This window comes from Chaetodon trifascialis, chromosome 4, assembly GCF_039877785.1.
Source record: "Chaetodon trifascialis isolate fChaTrf1 chromosome 4, fChaTrf1.hap1, whole genome shotgun sequence".
Classification (NCBI taxonomy): domain Eukaryota; kingdom Metazoa; phylum Chordata; class Actinopteri; order Chaetodontiformes; family Chaetodontidae; genus Chaetodon; species Chaetodon trifascialis.
The window spans coordinates 29,471,117-29,497,857 of record NC_092059.1 but is presented as its reverse complement, the minus strand read 5'-3'; the positions used below and the strand labels follow the sequence as shown (position 1 = coordinate 29,497,857).

Genomic DNA, 26,741 nt, shown 5'->3' with positions numbered 1-26,741 from the left:
TCTTGTGCACAAACTTAGAATTACTACTACTTTCCGACAAACAAACTAATTTTGAAGTGGCACACATTAACTTACACACACTGAATTGTTGACGAGTTGTTATTTTCTGAGATCACGGGTAGTATAGTAGAAATACAGACATCATCAGTCCGGGTAGAAAAGACAGTCCTCCATTATTCCAGTGACGCATGCCCAGTGTGCGTTTGTTTACATGGAGCTCAGCAGGAGGGGCTTCCGTACTTCCCCAACCAATCACAACGCCCTTTTTCCAGAACGTGCCTCTTCTGTTTCAATTGTAGAGACCATCCATCCATCCATTTTCTATACCGATTATCCCTTTCGGGGTTGCGGGGGGTGGGGGATGGGGGGGCTAGAGCCTATCCCAGCTGTCAACGGGGTACACCCTGAACCGCTCGCCAGTCGATTGCAGGGCATTGAAGAGACCTCGGCTGATAAATAATGCTGCACCAGGGATTCCTAACCTATCAGAGATTTAAAAACACACTTTGAAAGAAATACAAACTTGTTATTTTACTGTTTCTAAATTCATATAGTATATGTACATAGAAAGCCATACAATATCAATACCAGTATACACAGTAATTGAAATCAGCATTCAGACCTCCAATTATTAAATTTGATTAAATTTTAACTATCAAACTGTTGTCCAAGAATGGACTGTAGGAAAAATCCACTGTGATAATCATCCCTGTGTTAAACACAGAGAATGGAGACAGCCACCCAGGTCTCTTGTAAGTCTGCTGTAAGAAATGTAAAACAATGTATTCCCTATAGGTCTGCATTCCCAGCCACACCTCACGTCTTAGTTTGTAATGAAAATTGCTACCTCAGTTCACAGATTCTGGGATGGTATGCACACATGTAGGTGATGGATTAATGGCAAAACCTGAATATATCTCCAGACAGGTCATCGGCACCAGATCTCAACCCACTTAAGGGAGAATGTTTAGTGGCATGTTAGCCAGAGCTCTACCACCATCATTATGGTGGAACAGTGGCACAGTGGTCTGTCACCTCCACCATGCCTTCGGTGCCTGAGGCCTTTCTGTGTGGAGTTTGCATGTTCTCCCTGTGTTCACCTGGGGTATCCTCCACAAAAACCCCTACTTAAAAACATGCAAGAAGATCACCACCTGACCAATGGTGACAAATAGGAACTAGGTCCCCGGGCACCGCTGTCGGCTGGCAGCCCACCGCTCCGGGTCTGCTGCGGAGGAAGGACTGACCAGGGTGGGTCAAATGCGGAGGAATAATTTCACTGAAGCATGACATGTGCGTGTTGTGATTAATAAAGTATGTTTCTTCTTCTTCTTCTTCTTCTTCTTCTTCTAAAAATGTATATAATCTCATAATGCTTTCATTGTTGTCACCGCACTGTCAGGAATATTTTAATGGAGAAACCTTAAATTGCTTTTACTATAATAATAATAATAATAATAATTATTATTATTATTATGCATTATCTATTGTTTTCTTTATATTTTGCCTCAAAAATAGTCAAATTTAAACCACACAAATCAATTTTAACGGCGCCAATTTTTTTTATTGCGCGATTAATGCTCTTTGTGACCTAGTGAACTTGTAGTTTTTTTCTAAGCTGTGGCCACTGGTAGTAACGTTAGGTAAACTACAGGATCCGATTGTAAACCGGAAACAAAACAATTGGTCTTGCACTCGCTAGCTGTAAAACAGTAAGCTACCGGTTTGTGTGGATGTCAAGCACGAAACGCCGAAATGGATACGAACAAGATTCTGAATGGAAAGTTTAGTTTCAAAAAGTTGCCAGATGGGTCGACTGACAAGATCAAAGTTATCTGTGTGTATTGTCGGTGTGAACTGAATTATCACTGTAGCACATCCAGTCTGAAATACCACCTGATGGCCAAACACACAGCGAATGGGAATTCTCTGCCGCCTCCTTGTCAGGCGACAATGGATGGCTTTGGACAGAGGCATATGGATACCGCAACTAAGAACAAGCTTACTGCAGCCATAGCCAAGTAATGTTCATTCTTTCTGGAGAGAAATAAGAGGCTGGGTTGATCAGCCTCTGGTGAATAAACAGAAGAGCATTATAGTCTGACTGCTTGTATGTTCAGAGGAAACTTAAGGAAGGAAAGTTTAAGCCATGGTTTAACTGCACTATAGGCTGAGTCCTAGTTTACAATGATGTGCACTTTGTAACTTTATTTTGGATCACCCTGTTGTTGTTTTCAATAAAAAAACATTTGCACAAAGCAAGCCTATCCACTTTTCCATGTTAATTACAGTATTAAAATGATAATTAATGGGACATTTAGAATAGATAAAAATGTGCGATTAATTTGCGATTAATCGCGAGTTAACTATGACATTCATGCGATTAATCGTGATTAAATATTTTAATCGATTGACAGCACTGATTCAAACACATGAAGTGTTTGACTCTAATACATGTATCTGGCAGCTCTGTAGCACTTTACATATTAAGAATTCACATACAAAATACAATCAGCTTCTAAAATATGACACATTGCCAAACTACTAAACACAGTTAAAATCAGCTGCACCTCAACACATTTTGCTGATAATACAAAATGCAATTTTACTAGAGTAGAATTTTCGTTCCAGGGCTTTTATTTATTTTTAGACAGATATTGCTGCTTTTGTTTAAGTAAAAGATCTAAATATTTTTTCCAGCACTGTACAATATCACATTGCAAGTAAAGTACAGCACTGATTTTTGTTACAAAAAATTCAGGAATATAAAACGTCTCTCTGGAACATGTTCCAGTTTTGATGGAGCCTTGTAGGAATTAAAATAGTCCTTAAATAGTCCTGTGACTTTTTTGTAAAAAATATTTTCTGACTCAATAAAATGTCTTTTACACAAAGCTCTAGATAATCAAAGAGTCATTTCAGAATTCATAAATCGAATCTCCTGATACTAATTCAGTCTGATCACCATGAAATGTTCTTCATAAATGTGACACACTGCTAATCTGGGCTGAAACGCTACTCAACAGAGAAAAAGAAGAGAGTGATGTGAAAGAGGGAGAGAATAAAGGAAGGGAAAGAAGAGTGTGGAAGTGTATTCCTCCTCAGAGAAACAGAAAGGGCTGTATGTCCATCAAGTGTCACCACACACCATGTTTTCACAGCTGAGAAGTGAAAGAAATCGACAACTTCTATTTTAAAAACCCAATTATTCAACTTTATTAACATCAAGGTTTTCAAGACATTTTTCTCTGCTTTGTATTAACAAATAGAAAACAGATCATATATACAACAGATAAGACCCCTTCAGCTTTACTCTGTGAAATTAATTTGTCATATGGTCCACCCCACTTTGTCATCTCAACTGAAAACTACAGAGATCCACCAATGAACACTGATGTTGCGCTCAGTTCTCTGTCCGTCTGCAACTCAGTGACAAAATATTTGAGCTGTGATATATCATGAATGGGGATCCAGTCCATCTGTTTATGTATCTTGTCTGTGTTAAGACATGGATGCGAACAGAAAGGCGCAGGTCATAAGATGAATGGGAAAGTCAGAAAAGTGTGAGGATCACTACATCACTTCCCTGTATGATGTCAAAGTTGTGTTGCATGCAGCATGTGGTCCACAATGTAATGGTACACTGTCCATACTGACTTTTCTTCACCACAACATTTGTGGAATGCTCCAAAAACACCTGTTTGGAACATTCCTCAGGTAAAAAGGTTCATTGGTAACAGGTGATAGTATCATGATTGGGCATGAAAGAGGCATCCTCAAAAGGCTCAGTCGTTCACAAGCAAGGATGGAGCAAGGTTCACCACTTTGTGAACACATGATTGTAGAAAGGACATGGAGCTGGGAACATTTCATAAAGCAGTTTACTATGTAAAACCGTAAGGTATATTGGTAAACACAGGTCATATGCAAACTATTGCATTCTGTTGTTTACATTTTACACAGCATCCCAACTTTTTTTGAAGTTGGGGCTGTATTACCATTATGTCTGCCAATTTTGTGAGATGATTATAAACACTGAATATCAGATTGTATGGTAGAGGGAGACATATTTTTGGCTAAGCTAAGCTTACTTAAAGTAACTTTGGCTAAAAGCAACGGAGGGATATGAGTGATTGCGTTGAACAGCTTCATCATACTTTCAGATTTTTTCATGTGATCTAATTGTGCCCGAGCATTCTTCCAAACCCTTGAAAATTTTTTAAAATTCATCTGTGAACTGTGTTAGGTTTAAAAATAGCCTGTTTAAAGGTAAAGGTAGATTAGGTATCATCTTCTAAATTTTTCCAATGTCAAGAAATCCCATGTGCAGACCTGGACCAACAATGAATGCATCTACTAACAAGAATTGTTTGTGTATAGAAGCCTGACACTGACCTCTTGGTCATCTGTGCCATACTGTGGTCCAAAAATGATTCAAGTACATCAGTGAACCACACTGTCACACTAGATGACGTGTTCCTTCATTACCCTAAACAGACACACACACACACACACACACACACACACACACACACACACACACACACACACACACACACACACTATTTAGAATCAGTTCAACCCTATCCTGCTGCCCCAAAAACTTACCACAGTGTCAACCTAAGAATTGATCAGCCTTCTTTTAAACTTAAACTATATATTTGTGAGTCTCTTTTAAAATACATGTTTTCAATTATGACCAATGGGCCTGGTGCTGAGAGTCACAGACAGGGAAGTCAGAAAGTATTGAGAGACAGACTAACACATTGTTTGGTCTGATGTGTTCATGGAATTTCTTAAAAATAAGAAATCATATAATAAAGTCAGTTTTATCCTTTAAGGTTGAGCAACTAAACCAATTGAATTTAAAGTTCAGCATTGGGTCTTAGTCTAATGCTCTCAGTTACACCTTGTCATAATTTGGAGTGTTGGAATTCTTCCCTGATGCCATAATGGATTTCTTTTTTTTCTCATGGATGGAGCATGTGATCAGCATTTGACATAATCATCACACACAGTCGCTGTCTGTGCTTAGTCAACCCGAGTGCACATTCAGAAGACATGTGAAAACTATGGTGCACACAACCTTTTCAACAGCTCTATATTTCTTTTGTTGGAAGTCTCCACATCTCTGAAGGCTTTAAGAGGACAAGAAACTCTAACATGCTCGCAGTCGTTCAGATGTGAATAGTCTTTGCATGTGTAATTGGTTTATTTCATACTGCAGTTCACAAACTTTATCTGATTATTTGCTCTGTGTGGTAAATATCATTATCATCATCATCCATATCATTATCATCAGTTTGTTGAATGTGAAGACAGGAAGTCAAAACCCACATTTCCCCCTAAATAAGACAAACTGAGTAATGGTAACATCATAATATATCTATGGACAAAAAACAATTATTAGCAGCTGTGACTATACGCTCTCCAGTATTAATAATTCAGAGGATGTTGAAAATACATGTCCTTTGTGCTAATAAAATAATAAAAAGATAAGCACATTTAAAAAAAGACCCATTAAGACATATAATAACCAGTGTAAGTGAATACAAAATAAAATCTAAATATTCATAACATTGTAATGATAAATATAATTGAAAATAGCAGAAAAATAGTTTTTGCTATTAGGAGGAGGCAGAAATTGGGGAGTGACAGGAGTATTCAGTCAAGAATCAGAACAAGGCATGACTACAAGTCTTTCAGGGTTGGTTTTTGGGACGTTTTGGTGAAGGGTCTGTGGCAGAATCATGGCACCAGTCGAAGAGGAGGTTGTCCTTCCCTCTCTCCTCTTCCTTCCAATCTCCTGTTTCCTGCTGTGATAACCTCATCAGTCCTCCTTGTAGCCTCCTCATCAGGCCGCAGGGACTGATGGAACTGAGTGGATATGGCTCAAAGGAGACACTGAACTCTTCTGAGGGTGTCCCTTGGGGTGGGGTTATGTTGCATAGTGATCAAAGCTTCCGAGGTACTCCAGAGCAGCCCGGTAGCACAGTTGGTACTGGTCCTAGTGACAAAAGTGGGAAACCATAAGTTAACCAGTAATAAATCATAAGGGTTACATCAGCTGATAATGTAAAAATGGTGCATCAAACATCAAAGTGTGGTGGTGAAATGTAACTTCTGTAGATTTAGTTAAAGCAATGGTTTTCACCATGTGAGGGCATTGGAATAAAGCTGTGAACATGCACTGCTATATTACGAACTTTCAATTAATCAATTTAACATGCTGTAATGTTGTGGTTTGTTTACCTCTCTATGCTCTATTCTTATTGACATGACATTTTCTTCTGTCATCTTTTATGTCCTGCCCCTCATGCACTCCAGCAGCAGTATATCATACCTCTGTCTGCACCATGGCTGGCCTCTGAGTTCTGAGTGTCTTGACGGTCTGGAACAGGTCAACCACTCCCTCATACCTCATCCTCTCCAGGACGATGCTCAGGGTGATGAACACACCCGTCCGCCCAACACCAGCACTGGTGGACACACACATCATGATACTCTTTACACTCATTACACATCATAAAGTTGATCACACACATACATTTTGTGTGTATTTTTGTTGACTGGAAGTTAGATTGTCTCATGTTCACTACTGAATGTACGGTAATGATTCTTTAAATGTGAAAATGCAAAGCAATAACAGATGTTGACAGGTCAAGATAAGCACAGTTTCATAGTATAGAGCCTACATCGAATACTCTCTTCCTGCCTTTTAATGAGAACTAATGTTAATCATTTACTGTCACTATCTGCTCCATTTTTTGAAATGGGTCTGCACTTCTTGAGACTCAGGTGGAATATAAAATGAAAATATTACTTTATTACTTAAAGCTGTGACTGATTGCCATTGTGTCATAATTAATCTATACATCCAACACGTGACATACAGAGTTGTGTTCTTAGGCAGGGAACAAACATACAGCTAATTTACAAAAGACGTCTTTTTTCTCTTTAAATCTTTTTTTCCATACCCTTCTCATGATCAAGTAGCATTTCATCAACACTCAAATATCTTTATAACAATACCAACACATACAGGTATTATTACTTTGCTTAAGCCTAGAGATTCTGCTTGGATTTCAGATCTCATAACCAATTTGTATAACTTCTAATATTTTAGCTCCTTCATACATGTAAATGAAGTGGACAAAATGTTGGGGCCACACTTCAGTATCATGCAGTCCACCCCCATCACTGCGGACACATGCATATATGCAACAAAGTCAACTTCACATTAGGAATAAAAAAAAAACAAAACAAAAAAACCCACACACCATAACCCGAACCATTACTTGCCTAACTCGAGCCCTTAACCTAACCCTTATCTAAACCTAACCTTAACCCAAGTCTTCATCCTAAAATTGAATGATTTACATTATAGTGACCTGCATTTCGGTGAGTCCTCACAATGTGACTATGTAAACAGATTTATGTCCCCACAACATAAGTAATACATGGGCACACATACACGCACACAGACCAACACCCACCCACCCACCTGCAGTGCACAGTGATTGGTCCATCTTGTCCAAATTGCTCCTTAGTTTTATGGACTTGGCCGATGAAGTCGATGAATCCCTCCCCAGTTTTTGGCACTCCTTGTTCTGGCCAGTCAGTGAATTGAAACTGTCTGATGGTCCTTGACTGACCATCCTAACAAACAACACAGGAAAAGGAGATAGATATTGCAAGTAACTCACACTCAAATCTATAGCCCACTCCTGTTAGCTGCAATACACACCAGAGTTGGGGGGTAACACATTATCAAGGATAAAGGAATTACTATAATCCTTCACTTTACTTGATACAGACTTCAGAGTTTTCTTTAACCCCAAACTATCTTATTTAAAATTTTGTTTTTATTTTGAAAACACTGACACACAAGCAAGAATATAGCAGGTACAATTTCAAAGTAAAGTTGAGAAAATAGTCAGAATGTAAAATAAAATCAAATACTCAAAAAAAAAAAAAGGTCTAAGTCTAATGTGTCAGAAAATGTGTCACAAAAACTATTTTTGTGTCAATCTGAGTTTCATGAAGAAAAATCCTGTTTCTTACTAAGGTACAGTGCCTCAAAGCAATATTGGATTGGAGTGAAATTCACAAATGCTAAAAAGATGCAGACGGATAAAAAAAAGCCCTGTATGCAAAGAAAATACCACTCTGCCTGCATGCTCTGTGAGACATTGATGACGTTTCCAATTACAGTGAACTGGGCTGACACCATCTTCCTGCTGCTGTCTCAGCAACAACAGCAAAGCTTCACTGAGGAGAACCTACCCTGGCATCTGTGACTTTGAACTCTCTCAGGATGTACTGAGGCATGTTGTACTCAGCCATGGGGTCCACAACAAAGTACTGGTAGCGTGCAGAGCGCTCGGCAGGCCAGTACTGATGGCACTTTTCCTAAAGAAAGGAGAAAGGACATGTATCACAAATGTGATGCATGTAATCAGAATATCTGACTTTTTGAGTTTTACTTGGAATAGCCAATGGAATCAGTAGGGTGATACTAGATAAAGTTACAAAGTGCACATTATCGCTATTATCGATAAACTAGGACTCAGGCTATAGTGCAGTTAAACCATGGCTTAAACTTTCCTTCCTTAAGTTTCCTTTGAACATAATAGCATCCATATGCCTCTGTCGAAAGCCATCCGTTGTCACCTGGTTTTGACAAGGAGGCGGCGGAGCATTCGTTGTGCGTTTGGCCATCAAGTGGTATTTCAGACTGGATGTGCTACGGTGATAACTCAGTTCACACCGACAACACACACAGATAACTTTGGTCTTGTCAGTCGACCCATCTGGCAACTTTTTGAAAATAAACTTTCCATGTTCGTATCCATTTCAGCGTTTCGTGCTCGACATCCACTGAAAAAATTTATCTTAAATCTGAAATTTATATATTTTTTTGTTTATTTGAAAACTATTTACAGAACAGCCTCAAAATTGAGATTCAAATCAATAGAAATTGACCCTTCAATAAACCCCTCCTCTGACGGCAACTGTCCAATCATAGTTTAGTAAGAGTAACTAGGCACAGCAGGCCTGTCAGTCTTTGCATTTCTCTACGTTAATGTGGCTCTAAGGAGAGTAATACTCAGTATCTCAAGAGTTTGGAGGGTGGCGTCTATTTTGTTGTCTTTTAAAACCCTAAAACACAAGAGCAAACATGTGAAGAATAGATTAAACTGTCTTTATCTGCTTCAACATGAGAGGCAAACTTTAGCATGTCTGGCTAACTAGCTTAGTACCTACAGTAGTAACCAAACATTATGCCCAAAGGCAAGTGGCATGTTAATGGCTTTCTACATTATTTTGTGGGGTGACAAGTTATATTAAACAGGTTGAGATTACCTACATGAGTGTGACGATGGTGATGGTTGCCATTCCATCCATTGCATCCATACAATTAAAAGGTGATGTTAGACTGAATAACATTTCAAATAGCCTACACTTTATTACTTTTACTCATCCTGGCCATGGAACACTGGACCAGCTCTATACCCTCCGCAGGATGCTTGAGGGTTCATGGGAGTTTGCCCAACCAGTCCACATGTGCTTTGTGGACTTGGAGAAGGCATTCGACCTTGTCCCTTGCGTCATTCTGTGGGAGGTGCTCCGGGAGTATGGGGTTGGAGGCCCTCTATTGAGGGCTGTACAGTCACTGTACAACCGGAGCAGGAGCTTGGTCCGCATTGCTGGCAGTAAGTCGGACCTGTTCCCGGTGCATGTTGGACTCCAGCAGGGCTGCCCTTTGTCACCGGTTCTGTTCATCATTTTTATGGACAGAATTTCTAGGCGCAGCCAGGGGCCGGAGGGGGTTCAAGTTTGGGAGCCACCAGATTTTGTCTCTGCTTTTTGCGGATGATGTTGTCTTGTTGGCTCCCTTGAGCCAGGACCTTCAGCATGCACTGGGGCGGTTCACAGCCGAGTGTGAAGCAGCTGGGATGAGAGTCAGCACCTCCAAGTCCGAGGCCATGGTTCTCGACCGGACAAAGGTGGCTTGCTCCCTTCAGGTTGGGGGAGAGTTCCTGCCTCAAGTGGAGGAGTTTAAGTATCTTGGGATCCTGTTCTCAAGTGAGGGAAGGATGGCGCGTGAGATTGACAGGCGGATCGGTGCAGCGGCTGCAGTAATGTACCGGTGTACCGGTCTGTTGTGGTGAAGAAGGAGCTGAGCCAAAGGGCGAAGCTCTTGATTTCCCGGTCAATCTACGTTCCTACCCTCACCTATGGTCATGAACTTTGGGTCATGACCGAAAGAACGAGGTCCCGGATACAAGCGGCTGAAATGAGTTTCCTCCGCAGGGTGGCGGGGCGCTCCCTTAGAGATATGTTGAGGAGCTCTGTCACCCGGGAGGAGCTCAGAGTAGAGTCGCTGCTCCTCCAGATCGAGAGGAGTCAGCTGAGGTGGCTCGGGCATCGGATGCCCCCTGGACGCCTCCCTAGGGAGGTGTTCCAGGCATGACCTTAATCAAAGCAAGGATATAATGTATAATGACTGCTTTGCTAGATCAAGGCCAAACATTTTTTCAAACTCTACACCACAACATAGTTTGGTAAAAAAGTCTGACCATCTAACTCTGTCTGTCATTAATCATCAATCTTTAAAGCATACATTTTCAGTGTTTGCTTTATCAGAAACATGGCTTAATGGCAAGACAGTATCTTTCTACTCACAATATAATGCTGTGCATTCATGTAGAAAAACAAAATGGGTGGAGAAGTTTCTATCTTTATGAGCAGCAATTTTCAGTTTATTGAAGGAAGTACTTTTGGTGGGAAAACTGTTTTGGTTGGAATTGGTTTAATAAATTATCCATCTGATACTGATGTTGGTATCATTAATGATGATGTTTTCTACTGTGGAGCTGAGAAGGAACAAGGAAAAGGCATGCGTTCTTTTGGGGACTTTAACATCAACCTTCTGAAAAGTTGAGTCTAATTCATCAAGTGAGTGTCTCATTCCCAGGTCATCAAATACTAACAATTTGTCATGTAGCAGAACCGGCCTTTAACTGACCCCTTCTTTCCCTCCTTTTCTGGTGATACTCAAGGGAGATGGAGGTGTAAACCCACCAACTGATTGAATTATAGACCATCTGGTTTACCTATAATGCAACGTGATTTCGAAGAGAGACAGGAAGTCTGGCTCAGTAAACTACTTTACTAACACACTGAAGAAAGAGATCCAAAAGGTCAACGCCTATCTCTAAATCAGGATGTCCCACTCTATGCTAATTACTCCCCCAATAGCCCGAGGACTCCATACAACAAGACTGCCTGAAGAGACAAATGGCAGGCCTCAGAGGAGTCCACAAACATCAGCAAATGCTGATGGGTCGTAAACCGGACATCCCTTGAAGCAACTAGTGACTCATGTTTGTGTGCTTTTCTCAATACCCCAGGATAACCGGACTTTTATGTTAAACTTAACTTTTCATGTTTTCAACTTGCAGGACTCGGGGTACGCATGATATTGATGTTTTCCCAGTATCTCTGACCTGAAGTATGACCAAGTTGTGATTTTAACGGTTTTATAAAAGTTTGTCTGAATTGTCACCACAAAACCATACTGCCATCCAGAGTTTCCTAACCATCAGAGTGAATATGCTTGACTTGGCACATTTATCAATAAATAACCGTAATCGTGATAATCATTTTTGGCAAATATAGCCTGCCCTCTTTATTCCTGTATCTTTATTTGTGCATTAGTTATACATTGAATCATTATACATGTTGGGATGAAACTGTACCATGATTACCATTTAATGTTGTCACCCAACCATAGTAAGTGTCTAATGCATGCTGTGAACAATATTGAAATGTCATTGAAATTATATGTGATTGACCATAGTGAGAAGCAGATGAGCCCCTCGTATGAATCATTGATTAGTTCAGCTCCTTGAGGCGATCGCGCGTCACAGACCATCTCACGTGATTCGATGGCCTGCCCTTTCGACACGCCCCGGAGCGACCTTTAAAAAACTGTGTGTAGTACGCGTTAGTTAGTTAGTCAGTTAGTTTTGTTTTTGTAGTTCTTTTGTTTTCTAGTTACTCTCAGCTGAGTTCTTTTCCTTGCTTCTTTGTCTTAAGTTTTGCACAGTCGTTTTGCTTCTTAAGTTTTTCGTCTTCGAGCTACTCCAAGCCATTCCGAGTAGCGTAAATTATCTTCAGAAGACTTATTCTTATAATTTGCCGTAAGCTTTAAAGTTAACTTTCTCTTTAGCCAAACGTTTTGTTTTTAACATCAGTAAATTTAGGCAAGTAATACTAATTTTGTAGCCTTCTTCGACTGGCCATCGAAGAGACTCTTAATTTGTACTATCAGTCTAAAATAATCCATCACGGACTCAACCGAACCAAACCCTGCGGCCAGCTGTTGATCCTTGGTCCGGTTAACAACCATCCGGAGCAGTCCCTCATCTGTAACCGACACCACAAAAGCAGTTCCAGAGACGCCCCGTTCAGCATCAGCTCGTCACTTTGGTGCCTGGGCCTCCCACCAGATCACCAAGCAGATCGAGCCACGGACGAACATCTGGAGCATCTTCGAGTCAGTTCGGAGCAGAGCACAACGGGATGCCAGCAACCAAGTAGGCACGCTAAGCAGGTTTGAATAAGAGTTGGTCCGTGAGGTTAAGAGTAAATCAATTCGTCCAAATTCTCTCCATTAATCGTTCATTCCCTTAACTCTGCGTTCGCGTCCCCATTATTCCCTTTCGACTGCCTCTCACTATCGCCAATTTATTTACCATTGTGCTGCCATAAGTTTCTTGTGTGTTCTGTCATATCACCTCCCATCTTCTGTGTTATTATTCATGGTACATTACCCATTATCCACAATTCTGCTTAATAAATGATATTTTGATTTAAGTCCTGGTTAGACGGTGTCCTTTTGAACTGAATATCTACGATCCCTGTATCCAGAATTTACACTTCAGGTTATCAGATTGGTTTACTGTGTTAGTCCATTCATTAGTATTTATCAGTGTTATAGCAGTTAATTTCTGCAGTCCTTCTTAGCTGAGGAAGGTGGTGCCCCGACATTTTATCAACGAATGCAACATCAAATTAAGGTAGTACACACTACAGTCACAACTCTCTGCATCTCATACAGATGTACAAGGTACTCTATAGCATCTGTATGAGATGCAGGCTTTCATCTAATTCCAGTGTAAACCCTGTGGTAATGTTAGACGCTCATAGCAGCTGCAGAAGGTGCAACAATGACCTGAGGTGGAGGTCAAGGTAGAGTGGTAGGTCATTCCCAAGACCCTCATCCAGGAGACTGGGGTTTTTGTCTCATGTGAAAGCAAAAGTCATCAATACTTTCCTATACCTACCTAAGCGGTTTTGGTGCCTAAACCTAACCAAACAAGGCCATAATAGATCAAAGACAGGACTTTCACCCAGAAGCTTGGGGATCTAATCAAGTAGTCTTGGTGCCTAAGCCTAACCAAACTATGAATCTTTCAAAACTAAGACTGTGTCATAACTGTTACCATTTTGCAGTTTTAAGTACATTAAAGGGTACTTTGTGGACCTGTATGAGATGCAAAGGAGCATGACAAAGCAGTGTCAGTATTTGATTACTTGGGATGAGAATGTGTTAGAGTTTCTGAATATGTTTTGTCCATCTTACCTTTACCCACTCATCTATAACACAAACAGGATAACCAATACATCTGCAATTTTGATTGATAATGTATGATAACATATTCTGACATTACTGACATTCTGATAATTTTCCAATATTTCAATGCTTTCAAATAAAACTAGTCCACAAGAAAAAACAAATGTGAGGATGAAATGGCTCTTTTTAGGGAGAGAGAGGGGGTCTCATAACCATGTTGCAGTTATTGTCGTCCGACCAATGCTTGCTGGGGTCAGTCTCTCAACAGATAGACGAGACTGTATGTGAGACGTTGAGCTATGCTGGAGGTCCATCCACTCAAGTCAGTTACTCCATAACTTTGATAGTCTTTTAGACTGGTGTTTGGGCATGGATGTCCTGATATCCTGGTCTGTGTTGCTTGTCCTTCACTTCCTGCAGTCTCAGTTGGACCAAGGTAAGGCAGCCAGTACAAGTAGTACAATTTTTTTTGTCTCAGCAGTTTCAGTATTTCATGGCTTGCCATTGGGTTGGTATCCTTTAGTGCAGGGGTGAGGAACTACTTTTTCCCTATCCCTATAACATCCTTCGGGGGCCAGACTAAATTACTGATATAATATCACATACTCTACTATGGCTGGAACTGCTTCTCTTTGGTGAGGCATCTGATGTCAGATGGTGGTGATCATGGTGCTACTCTCAGCTGCTTTTCCAGGTTTTGGTCAGTCAAGTCTTTGCAAAAGACAGCTTTGAAAAGAACTGCCCACATTAGTAGGTTGATGGCTTGTAGCACAATGATTTCCTGTTGTTGGTTGTCAGGCACATCAGCTGGTTCCACATTAAACAGAGAAGCAAATATCAGTTTGTTACGGCTGCCACCATTTTGTGTGTGTTTTGTGTGTGTGTCTTGCATGTGTGTGAGTGGTTGCAGTTGAAGGGGAGTGGAAACTGGACTCCTTCTCCGAGCCAGCTGCTGCCCAATTGCCTGCAAGGTGTTACTTCCTGCCGGCTACAAGAGTCGTCTCAGCCTGGCAGTCGGTGGCTGACATCTTGCGTGTCCAGTCCTTGGCGCTTGTAGAAAAGCATTCTGTGGCCAGTGGTAGTTTCTGTCCGAGCTTGTGCTCTTGATATTTTTGTTGTCACCAGACTCGAATTGAGCTAGGTTAGAGGGGGATTGATTTTGCGCACACTAGTTTTCTGATTGTTAACTTCACTAGGCTTAGGGGTGCTATTTCATTTTGTATTTTGATTCTCGTTTCTCACCTTTTACTGTAGGCCTCGTTTGAGAGGGTTTTATTTCTGTTTTGAGTGGTTAAGGTAAGCTCTCATTTTTGGAGAGTTCTCTTTTGGTTTTGATTTTTTCATTTGTTTGAAAAGCACCCACTCACTCTTTTTTGTTGTCTTGGCCTTTTGCCTTTTGTGTAGTAAAACAATTTAAAACACTGATTTAAATAAATAATGAATTCCAACCATTACCATCGGTTGTTTTTGTGTTACTTCCTTTCCCCTAGTGAGCTGGGTTGTAACAGGTTTTTTTTTTTTTATTTTCATGTCCTGACACCTCTCGCCAAATGCTCGAAGGAGTTTTGCACACTTATCTGCATATAGATGCCACAGAGGCTTTTCCCTTTGCAGAGTAGGAAAATGCAGTGTTACCCCTTCACAGTTGCATTTGTCACAGCTAAAATTTCACTTCAAATTATTTCACATTTGAAAGCAGAGAACTGAGAAGCTGTTTGGGACCTTGGAGCTTGAGGTTGAGCTCTGAGAGGAACTTGGTCATGTCCACCATGAAGGCCGAATTACACACGCTATCACTGAGTTCTACAAAAGGTTTTCTGTTCATCTCTATGAATTATTTGAGACAAACTGACACTTTTACTTTGTCCAGTGCTAGCAGTTCTGCAGCTGCAACAAGGCACTCCTTAATTTCTCCTTCTTCCTAACATGCAAACATGCCTGCATAACACTGTCTCTGTCACAATGTGGTCTTCTGAAAGCTGCTTGTTGGGCACCCAAACAGCACCCTGAGTCAAAGCACATTTGTCCTTACAGCACATCCAGTTTAGCATGGCCTTTTTGATCAATATGAGTGTGTCTTTACAAACCAACTTAGACACAATGGTTGTTTTTAACTTCAATTAAGAGGAGAGCACAACACTTCATATCTACTTGTGTTTTCTTGACAGTCACCATAATGCATTGACGTAATACCACACATGTGTGCTTGGGTTCAGGGGTGACTCAGAAGAAAGCTTCAACCCCTCAGCCACTTTCATAGCAGCATTTGTCACAATGGTTGGTTGATGTAATTTCTCATGCTTACAGGAAGAGCGGTTTTCAGTTCCGACAAGTATACAAGCCCACAAGCCCAGTGTAGCAACCATGGGCTGCACTGAAGGGAGGCTCTTGGGGAGACATTTGTCTTGCCACATCATGTACATTTGTAAAATTTTACAGAGTGGATGTGACCTGTAACCAGTAAGCTGTTCTGATGTCTATTGTCCCACAAGGTTTGGATAATGAGATTCTTTTGTTCCTCACACCCCTTTTGGTTTGAGTCATCCTATTGAGACTATAGTGACAGTCAGAGTGAGGTCTCATTCATGTGAGACATAAGCATATCATCGCTGTCCGATAAAAAGCATGTATCTCCAAAACTCTTTTTTTTCAGGAGCATGAAAAAAGTGTTTAACTCGTCAATTAACTTACAAATTAAACCCAAAACACAGTAATTAGACACACTTAGGACTTGAAATGAAAACCTATAGTTACATGGTGATTAGCAACCCGTTTAGTATTTTAATCGGATTTATGTGTGTTGTTGTGAGTGACATTGGACATATGTGTTTTTTAAATAATGCGTTCCAATGATGTCCGGTCATTTACGAGCCTCGAGTCTCCCGTTCATGTCCCACTAAATCCGTAAACTATTGATAGCAGGCTATCCTACATTTCCACATAGCACATTACCCTAAATCTAAGATTTTTTTGGTATTTTGTGTTGAAATCAGATTAGTCCATATAGGCGAAGAGTCATCTAATACTATATTAACGCACATGCATCAGTCTGACTCGGTTCAAGGAAATCACAGAGTTTATCGTCTGTCGCTTCACTGCTGCTGACCCTCCTCTCTGCCTCAACTGCTCTACTGTATTTTACTTTTGCTATTGCACATAGCTCCTCTAACGTGAGAGACATGTCTAGCCTGAAAAGGAGAAAACAGTGCACATAACAGACACATCAGACGTCAATGAATACATCTCGGTCAGTAATCTAACGTAAACAACACTGTCATGGTTATAAAAAGTTTTTGAACGGCATCGCTCGATGCAAGGACAACATTAGCCTAGCGTTAGATGCTATAATAAGTCTGCCAAGTACTGACGGTATACAGTCTGTGTTTACGGACATGACAAATCATCTGATATACAGGCAACGCCAGAGGCAGGAGATACGCGCATTGATGGACACTTCTGACACCCAATGGAGATACATGTTAAATATATGATGTAATAAAACGTCTTTCCATTGGTCACTTGGATCCCCAATGCTACCTGTTGCTGGGGGAGAATGTGAATATTCCTTAGCCAATGGAAAGTCAAAATTGTTAAAAGTGGAGATACGTGTTTTTTATCGGACAGCGACGATATGCAGGCTGTGGAAATACATTTCACAAGGGACAACAAAGACTATCTATTCATATAATGAGCCTGATAGGTATGTGGATACAAATTAAATGCCACATATAAATGTATATTGATTGTTCTCAAGTGTGCTATGATTTCTGTACTTAAACTGATTTTCAACATGCAGATTTTTGTAGTTATAGTATTAATAAAAGAAATGAAACTCAAAATATACTTAACACCACAAGTTATTTTCAGACACCCCATTATTAATTATTTAAATACACTATTTTGTAAGTAAGACACTGAAAAGAACCCCACTTTTTAACATATTTACATTTTCAAAGTGTGTTAAACGAATATTCTAAATGTATATTGATAATTATCAAAAACGTTACTTGGTAATATAATTTAGGTTTACATAAAGTGCAGGGTACATTTCATTATAATATATTACAACTGAATGTTGACAAAATAGCACAGTCAAGTGCATTTAAGTATATTAAAGTATACTGTTATGCTAAGTGGCATTAATTACGTATATCATTACTATATGGAAGTATTGCTGGTATTAAGAGTTACTCATCTTTTACACAAGAAAAACAGTACCAACGTGTAATGCAGGTACTGGCAAAATTGTTGAGCTTTTTAAGACCATTTTAAATGCTAGATTTGAGGAAACGGCAAGATACATTTGATATAAACTTAAAAATCATGATCAATCATGCCAAAATACTAAATTCAATTTGTTCAAATTTTAAAATACATACAAAATTTGTAGATTTCAAGCTGGATTTCTTGCCCAAACAATTTTACTCTGACTTAGCACATTCACAGAACTCTTGTTTTTTTAAGTGTAACATATCTAAAACCAGATGTTTTAACTGTTTGATATGATTTAAGGCTTTGATTTTAGTTAATCTGATGTGAGACTGTTTTATACTTAATGACATGACATAAGGTGTGATTGTGATATGTTACCCGTCCCATCTCGCGGAGTTTGGTGAGCATGACTACAATAGTTGAATTGTGTTCCCACAACATCCTCCAGAAGTCCTCTGTGGTCTCAGCTAATGGGCCCTGGGTGGCCATGTACGCTTTCTGCTGCCTGCAAAATAGAAAAAAAGACATGTCTGTGTTTATCTCTCAGTGTTCTGGCAGCAGTGTTGTTATTTGAATTAAATTTCACAATTCTTCCTCTTCAGCTTTAGCTGTGGTTCTAGTGCAAAATTTAATTTCATGATCATGATGGTATGATGATTTCCATTCAAACCTATATCATCATGAACAGTCATCAAAAACCTTTAACTTACTGTTGTTTAGTTTGTTTTGCCCAGGCTGTGAATGGATGAGTTATGTTTGAGAACATGCATGGCCAGATGAACCTGCTAGGGAGTCCGAAGGCAAAATGAGCTTAGGGCCCCTTTTACTCTTGCCAGATTTCACTAACACCGCACAGGCTGATCAGAGACTCAAGCATGGCCAATTGTTGTAGAAGTAGCCCAATTTTTCAATAATTCCTTTTCTGGGGGGAGATTTTTAGTCCATATGATACAAATCAAGGTATACCATGATACTAATAAGTGTAGCCTCTAACTTTTCACTGGGGGAAACCACCCAAAATGTAGCCCTGACTATCACAAGCTGCCCATCTCTTTACCTGTCCAAGCAAATATAAAACAGTCTGAGTAAGGGAACACTGCCCAATCTGGCAACACTGTTCTCTACGCACTAGTGCTCACAAGTACCTGTCAATTCAATGAATGCGATAGAATACAGTACATATGCATTGTTAATCATGTCATTTGAGCCACAGCACTACAATTATAGTAGAAAACTCCTTGGCACCTTTACAGTTGTGTCAATTAGTGAAATTTTAACTAAATACAAAACTCAGAATATGCACGTCATAACACAAAAACAACCAAAATAACAAGACAGAAATTTTTTCATTTGCCTCTTTAAAGCTGCATTATGTAAGATCGAGAAGAGAGCAGATTTAGCCTGAAAATTTGAACCAACACAAGTTCCACGTCATTCCCCCTCCCTCTCTGCTGCACTCATGCCCTGCCTCCAAGCCCCTCCTCCCTGTGGGAGCGTAGCTGCCATGACAACCAGTAACATTAGCCTTAGCATCAGAAACAAGCTAATTCTGCCCAGCCGCTACATCACAGTTGCTAACATACCGTATGTGCTGCGGAGTGTTACTGTAACAATCACCATATCAGCTTTATGGTTATTTGTTGTCTTGGCCGTATATGCTGTTGTTGGCAGTGGCGGTATGGGCAGTTTGTCCTTTGCGGGAACCTGTTGCTCCACCATAGCTTTCACTGGCCTCCTGATGCTGCTCACAGAGCTGTTTGACTGAGCGGCAGCTGGCAACATGAGCGGAGGAAGGGGGTGGTTCGCAGCGTGTGTGAGTAGTGATGCTCCTCTGGCTCTGATTGGTTGTTTTGTGTTGGGCGTGGTGGATTCTTGCAAATCGCTGTAGGAACAGTAGGTGGGACCAATGGAGCTGTGTTTTTTTTTACCAGATTACATGTTTCATGTACTGCTGTTGGGGCACAGGGACAGTTTTAGCAAATATGACAAAAAATTGCTTTCATACAAGTTACCTACTGCAGCTTTAATCAATGCATTAGCTGGTTGATTGCCACTGATTCCACTGAAATGCAGTATTCCCCTGTTCATTCTGTACACATAAAATACAAACTTCAAATAAACTTTCCCTCTACAACAAATAACACAGGACCCACCTACGGGCCCTGTGGAGTTTTCTTCATTTTTTTTTTTTTTTTAATTAAGTGATGCAATACAGGACAAAACACGTGACATCAGAATCAGAAAGCCTTTGAGACATGAGACATGACAGAAGCATCCAAATAACACAGTGAAGACATGGCAAAACAAAAAACAACAAACAAAACAGAGATGAGCAGGCACCACTGGAGTATTTTCACATTGTATGTTGAGGGTGTTGAAGGGCAGTGTGAGTTTGTGTGTGTTGCTTTTGTTTCATTATGATTTGACCAGCTTTGTGGCATAAGTGTGTGGAAGTGTGCGTGTGTTGAGAGATAGAAGATGAGAGATGGCTTGAAAGTAGTTGTGCTGGGGAAATGTACAAAGGAAAAATTTACGAGGGGGTTGGGCTAAACAATTGAAAAATTAAATTAACATTGAGATAAATAAATAATAGTAAATAAACAATGGGGCAACCCCCCTCTGTCTTAAACTGAGTTTATCTATGTCAAGTTTTAGTGGTTTTTGTGATTCTTTAGTTTTTGATTATGGCATTTTTGGCAGGGGAAACACCTCACTCAGCCGCCCCCAGACCCTGGGGAGGGAGCTGGTTGACGGATGTCGCCTCCCGCTTTCACCCATCACAAACAACCCCCAGACCCAGTGGGAGGGGGTTTGTTTGTTTGGGTGAGGAAATATGTATGTAGTTTTTTTCTTTATTCAATCAAATAGTCATATGAAGGGAGGAAGGGGTAGAATCACGCTCAGCCGCCCCCAGACCCTGGGGAGGGAACTGGCCGACTGGGGACCCCTCCCGCCTCACTCATCTTTGATAACCACGAGATCCAGTGGGAGGAGGTTTGCTCGTGTGGGTGGGAAGGTTATGTGGGTATCTTTATCATTCAGTCATTTAATCATTTGTCTTTTTTCCATATGTCCTCCTTTCCCCCCCTTTTTTTTGTCTTCCTTCCCTTCTTTTCCCCTTTATATACAAAAAATGTGTAGATAACTAATAATAATAATAATAATAATAATAATAATAATAATAATAATAATAATAATAATGATGATGGAAACAAATAATTAAGTAAATTAATTAATTTATAAACAAAATTAATAAATAAAAATAAAAAATAAATTAAATAAAAAAAACACATTTGGTGTAACAGTTGTGTAAAGCAAGTTGAATGTTGGAATGTTGCTGGGTGCAGTGTATTCTTTAATACATATGCAATAATAAAGTTGTGTATGTAGAGGTAGAGGTCGTAGTAATGATAATAATAATAGTATGATTAGTAATTACTGTAATAGCCTTATAATAACAATAATTTGGTATGAACAATAATAACAACTAAGGATATATACTGATTGTAGATATCTTATAAGTAAGTAGTTTATCAGGTCAATATTATTATTATCATTACAATGCCATTTTCAACACTGTCAACACGTCATATTTATCATGACACGATTGAGTAAACATTTAGAGTAAAATATTAGGAGTTGAGCAGTGATAGTAGTACTGGAAATGTAAATAGTAGGAATAACATTAATAACATTTACAGCAACCATAGTAGTAGCAATTAATAATAATAAATATTAATTCTAAATACTACTAATAATAATACTAATAAAAATAACGGAGGAGGGACAATAGTGATGCTGACGTTAATAAAGGTAGTAGTGGTAACAGTAACAATAGCAGCGATAACCATTGCATATACCATAATGACCGAAATACTTACTAGAATAGTATTAATAACAATGTTAATAACAATAATAACAATAACGATAGTAATGACAACAGTAATTATCACTGTATTATCACCACCACCACTACCATCACCACCGTAGGTATAGACACAGTCATCCTTACAACAACAACAACAACAACAAGTGAAAAAAAAAACAGTTGGAGTTTTCTTCATTAACAAATCAATATAACATTTGAAAAGACAATTTTTTATCCAGTATTTTTTACATCCATGTTTACTTGCTTGCAGTCATCTTGTCTGACTTTACTGGCACATTGCAGTATAGCTTGGTGTGTTGCTGCCACTTGTTGATAAATACTGTGAAACTATTGGCAGCAATACACTGCCCTCATGCAGATAATCACAACACTGAAGAAAGGACTGAAGAAAAACAGCTTCATTGTGCTTCTAGAAGTCAAAAAACTCTACAGGGAAGGTCTTTAAGGTCCTTGCCATGTAACTTGATAATGTACTTGAGTGGTGCATATGCCCTAGTAAATCTGAAATTAACCAAAATCTCAAAAAGCAACTGACACACAGTGATTCTGGGTCTGTTGATGCACTTGCCCGCAATAATACTGAAAAAATATAAATTTATAATATAAATATCCTTTTTTAAATTTAAATAGTTTAGCTAGGGCTGCACGGTGTGGCAGCAGGTAGTGCGCGTGCCTCACAGCAAGAAGGTCGCAGGTTCGATTCCCGGGTCGGGCCTTTCTGTGTGAAGTTTGCATGTTCTTCCCGTGCATGTGTGGGTTCTCTCCGGGTACTCCGGCTTCCTCCCACAGACCAAAAACATGCTCATTAGGTTGATTGGTGACTCTAAATTGCCCCTCACACTTGGTGTGAGTGTGAGTGTGAATGGTGTGTATATGTGCCCTGCGATCGGCTGGCGACCGGTCCAGGGTGTACCCCGCCTCTCGCCCATTGACAGCCGAGATAGGCTCCGGCCCCCCCGCGACCCCGAAAGGGATAAGCGGCATAGAAAATGGATGGATGGATAGTTTAGCTAGATTTACCCATCACAACATTCCTTCATTAACTTCTAGTTCCAGGCAAGGACAATGCACAACTGTTAAATGAATCTCTCAGGTATTAAATTAACACACCCCCTTGAAGTAAATTTGATGAGTCAGCCATTGCCAATGTGTGCACTGATATTTAAATTGTTTTGCTTGAACACAGACCCTTTTTAACAGCACTGTTAACATAGCAGATGCCTTCCCAGCTGCTCAGTCAGGCTCTAGGCGATCCACTGGAGGGCAGTGTTGAAGCATGCATGAGGTGCTGGGGGTGGGGATTCTCTCGAGCTTGTGTGCCAGAGTGCCAGTGCATCACATGTACTGAGTCTGTAGTACACATCAGTGTGGGAGCACTGTTGTTTTTTGTCCATACAATTATTTGAATACTTCATAACACAACAACCACATATGCACCTAGTAAACAATATGGTGCAAGCTGCTGTGCTTCACTGCTGCTGAATGATTAGAGGAAACTTAAACAAATGCAGCTGATTGTGGATGTTTCGCTGAGTTTATTTAAAGTCAGATGTATGAGGTTGTATGAGAATTGGATTATTGGTCCTCTGGACCTCTGCACATTCAAACAAACAAATGAGCACCCATAATTTTAAACAGTCTGAAGCAACTAATGTCACAATATGATGAATAATACTAGTGAAAAATAATAAGACGTGTCATACTAAAAATCAAACTCAGAAGTATGGCAGGCCACATTTTTCTTATTTTGAACAAATAATGTGAAAATACCAAAAAAAGTAACAATGTTAGTCCATTTCTCAGTACTTCTTGACTCTACTCCTTTCTGTGGCCAGAGGAAATGGTACATTTACTGGGGACGATAGTGGCAGATTAATCAACAGTTGGTACTCTAGTGAGCATTTCAAGTTGCAGGGAGGTGTATGTGGGATTGAGTTAAAATAAACAACAGTGTGTGTTCATGGTAATGAAGGAACAGAGCAACACTAAATGGACTGCTCTTATATAGTGCTATTCTATCTTAATGGAAAAAGCCCCTTACAATTTACCTTCAGCCTTTCACACACTGATGGTGACAGAACTGCCATGCAAGGCATGTGCCTGTCCATTGAGACCAACTTGGTGTGCAATGTATTGGTCAAGGACACTTCAGCATGTGGTCAGGAGGAACCAGCATCAAGCCAGCAATTAGTGGACAACCCACTCCTGAGCCACAGTCACCAGTGTGGCTCACTGATGTGTTCTCAATAGTGTTTGGACAGCAGTGCTCTATATAGAGCTCTATACAGTACAGCAGGAGAACAAAAAAATATGAGGCTTTGATAAACATGCAGTACTTGTAAGTAGAATCAATTCATTGTTGGTTTGGGTTTGCACATGGGATTTATTGATGACAAGAAAAACACAGAATACCTGTGTTTACTGCTGACTGTGTGGGTAGCCATGTTCATCTGGTGTCACATAAGGATCTGGGATTGAGCAAAAACACCCCCTCTAATTTAAATGTTTTAAATTGGCATATTGCATGGTACGCTATATTTTTCTAGTGAGGGGTCGAAAAAACACATTCTACTCACAACCAATGGCTGTGTGGATCCAGTTAACATACAAATGCATTTCCATCCTGCTGAAATCTTGGATCTATAATTCCAGTCTGATGGGTTTGGAGCAATTATGAGATAATGGGCTCCTGGTCATGCACATGTAAAAGGCTCTCCCTCTAGAGAAGCAAGAGTCATTTGGCTTCTTTTCCAGCATATTTTGCAGGTTAATCATAATTTGGTCTTCTTGCTTCAATATTGACCGACTGTACTCAAAATAACGGTATAGATAATCTGGATAAATTGATATGTGATAGAAATGATGGCTGAACCAACAAAAATAAGATGCAAGTTGTTACAGATAATAGTTAGTTCCATCCATCCATTTCCTATGCCGCTTAACCCTTTCGGGGTCGCGGGGGGGCCAGAGCCTATCTCGGCTGTCAACGGGTACACCCTGGACCGGTCACCAGCCGATCGCAGGGCACATACACACACCATTCACGCTCACACTCACTCACACCTAGGGGCAATTTAGAGTCACCAATCAACCTAATGAGCATGTTTTTGGTCTGTGGGAGGAAGCCAGAGTGCCCGGAGAGAACCCACGCATGCACAGGAAGAACATGCAAACTTCACACAGAAAGGCCCGACCCGGGAATCGAACCTGCAACCTTCTTGCTGTGAGGCACATGCACTACCTGCTGCGCACCGTGCAGCCCACAATAGCTAGTTTTTTGTTTCCTTTAATATTAGTACTCTTACAACCAACAGTTACACAGGTAATAGGTTATTCTAGGGAACCACAACATCATGCTATAAAAGGATAATGGTTTAAGAGGGGTCCATCCTATTTGAAACTTCTCTAAAGCAGAAATAATCACATTCTAGTGTAAGCCTGCTGTCTGACTTTGTATCTTTCATCACCATGGACAAGCAGAGGTGAATGACTACAGCTGATACACTAGAGGTCACTGGACACCTCTAATAATCATCATAGTCATGTCTATCCCCTCACCTTAATCCATCCTAATCCACACAGTGTGCTTTAAAGGTTGAGCTCAGAGAGGAGCTGGAGCTCACTATATCTCATTCCACTCTTAATTGCTGCAACAGGAATTAGAGAGGAATTACAGGACACCCCTGCTTCCTTTCCTGCCCTCCCTTAGGTGGGGGGGCCCAGGGGACTTTATTAGGTGCTGACAGACAGGAAGAAAATACATCCACCCTTGCTGCAAGTAAAATGGGAAGTCCTGATTCTGTGGTAATGGAGTTCAGGGAAAAACATTAAGTGAAGCTAAAATGCAGACCAAACAAAAGGCAGGGTGGATGCAGTTCAAATAATTTATTATAAAATAAAGCAACCGAGGACTTACGGGCAGGTGAGTCTGGTGAGAGTCAAAACCAAAGCAAATATCCATAAAGCAAACAAAGATCCAACGAAAACAGGAATGGAGTCCAAATACCAAAAAGACAGAAAGAAAATAACTAAACTAAAATTCAAGATTTACCATCCTATGCTTTACTCAGCAAGTGCACTAGAAAGTATTTACTGTCTACATGCACTTTCTTACAATATATGATTATCTGAGAGGCCTGTGACAACATCTGTGAGGGCATCTAATACTGTATGTAGGGTTGTGTCACCAGAGCGATCTACATGATCATTTGCTTTATAAGACCATTAAACCTTGAAGATTCGCTTCATAGAAAGCCAGAGACAGTCCAGGTTCAGTGCAACATTAGCAACAGCTGGCTGCACTCAAATGTTGCTACTTGTATTTGTACCTGTATTTGTTGTCATTATATAGTATTGCCTCTCTCAGTGTTTGTGTTGACTGATAGATTTACTGGTCTGGTTTGGTGATATTCTACAGTCTACTGTTATCTTTTTTAACAAGTCCCATGTGCAGAGCCAAACCAAAAATGAATGAATCCTATTAACAATCCACCATTGAAAAAACACAAGGAAATAACACCAACAGAAACTGTGGTTTTAGAGAGAAGTATATGGTGAAACAATTTCTTGGTGAACAACAGCCAGTGAAGCTGCCAGTATGCTTCTGCCACATGGTCAAAGAGTTTCAGAAACCCCCTACCCTCACACCCAGTGTCGGGATTGGGGGACTGTGTCCAGCAATTTCTGTAACTTTCTGAAACTGACAATTGGATATTCACACACACTTCACACTGTATTTGGTTGGTTGTGTGGAGGTGAGAACTACTCTTTCAAGCTGTCTGTTTCTTGTTCATTACCCAACTGTTTCTGTCACTTCTGAATAACTGAGTGCATCACTGTGAATGCCCTGCAGGACAGAGAGTGTGCCATTATCCCCATACTCAGTGATGTTGGCTTTTCACTAGACATTTGAGTGGTTCCTTGGAAACAACTATAAACAACTGCAATTTCCATACGTATGTGTTAATCCCCCCCACCCAAAAAAGAAAAAACAAA

At 40.2% G+C, this 26,741-nt stretch overlaps 2 protein-coding genes across 9 annotated transcripts in view; both read right to left on the bottom strand.

Annotated features, from left to right (window-relative positions):
- The window catches only part of kdm4aa (lysine (K)-specific demethylase 4A, genome duplicate a), a 33,088-nt gene extending 32,889 nt beyond the window's left edge, over positions 1-199 (bottom strand). For 2 of the 3 annotated variants that reach the window (XM_070961031.1, XM_070961033.1), the window contains exon 1: positions 76-199. The gene's annotated coding sequence lies outside the window, so the exon portion shown is untranslated. The remainder of the gene's footprint in view (positions 1-75) is intronic. The other variant, XM_070961032.1, reaches the window with a different exon arrangement.
- A 2,993-nt stretch (positions 200-3,192) lies between these two features.
- ptprfa (protein tyrosine phosphatase receptor type Fa) overlaps positions 3,193-26,741 on the bottom strand; it is a 365,864-nt gene continuing 342,315 nt past the window's right edge. For 5 of the 6 annotated variants that reach the window (XM_070961026.1, XM_070961028.1, XM_070961029.1 and 2 more), the window contains 5 exons: positions 18,236-18,362; positions 8,287-8,412; positions 7,505-7,659; positions 6,344-6,479; positions 3,193-6,007 (listed from right to left, as the gene is read on the bottom strand). In XM_070961026.1, the coding sequence (XP_070817127.1) occupies positions 5,939-6,007; positions 6,344-6,479; positions 7,505-7,659; positions 8,287-8,412; positions 18,236-18,362 (613 nt within the window). In that variant the 3' untranslated portion in view covers positions 3,193-5,938. The remainder of the gene's footprint in view (positions 6,008-6,343; positions 6,480-7,504; positions 7,660-8,286; positions 8,413-18,235; positions 18,363-26,741) is intronic. The other variant, XR_011602126.1, reaches the window with a different exon arrangement.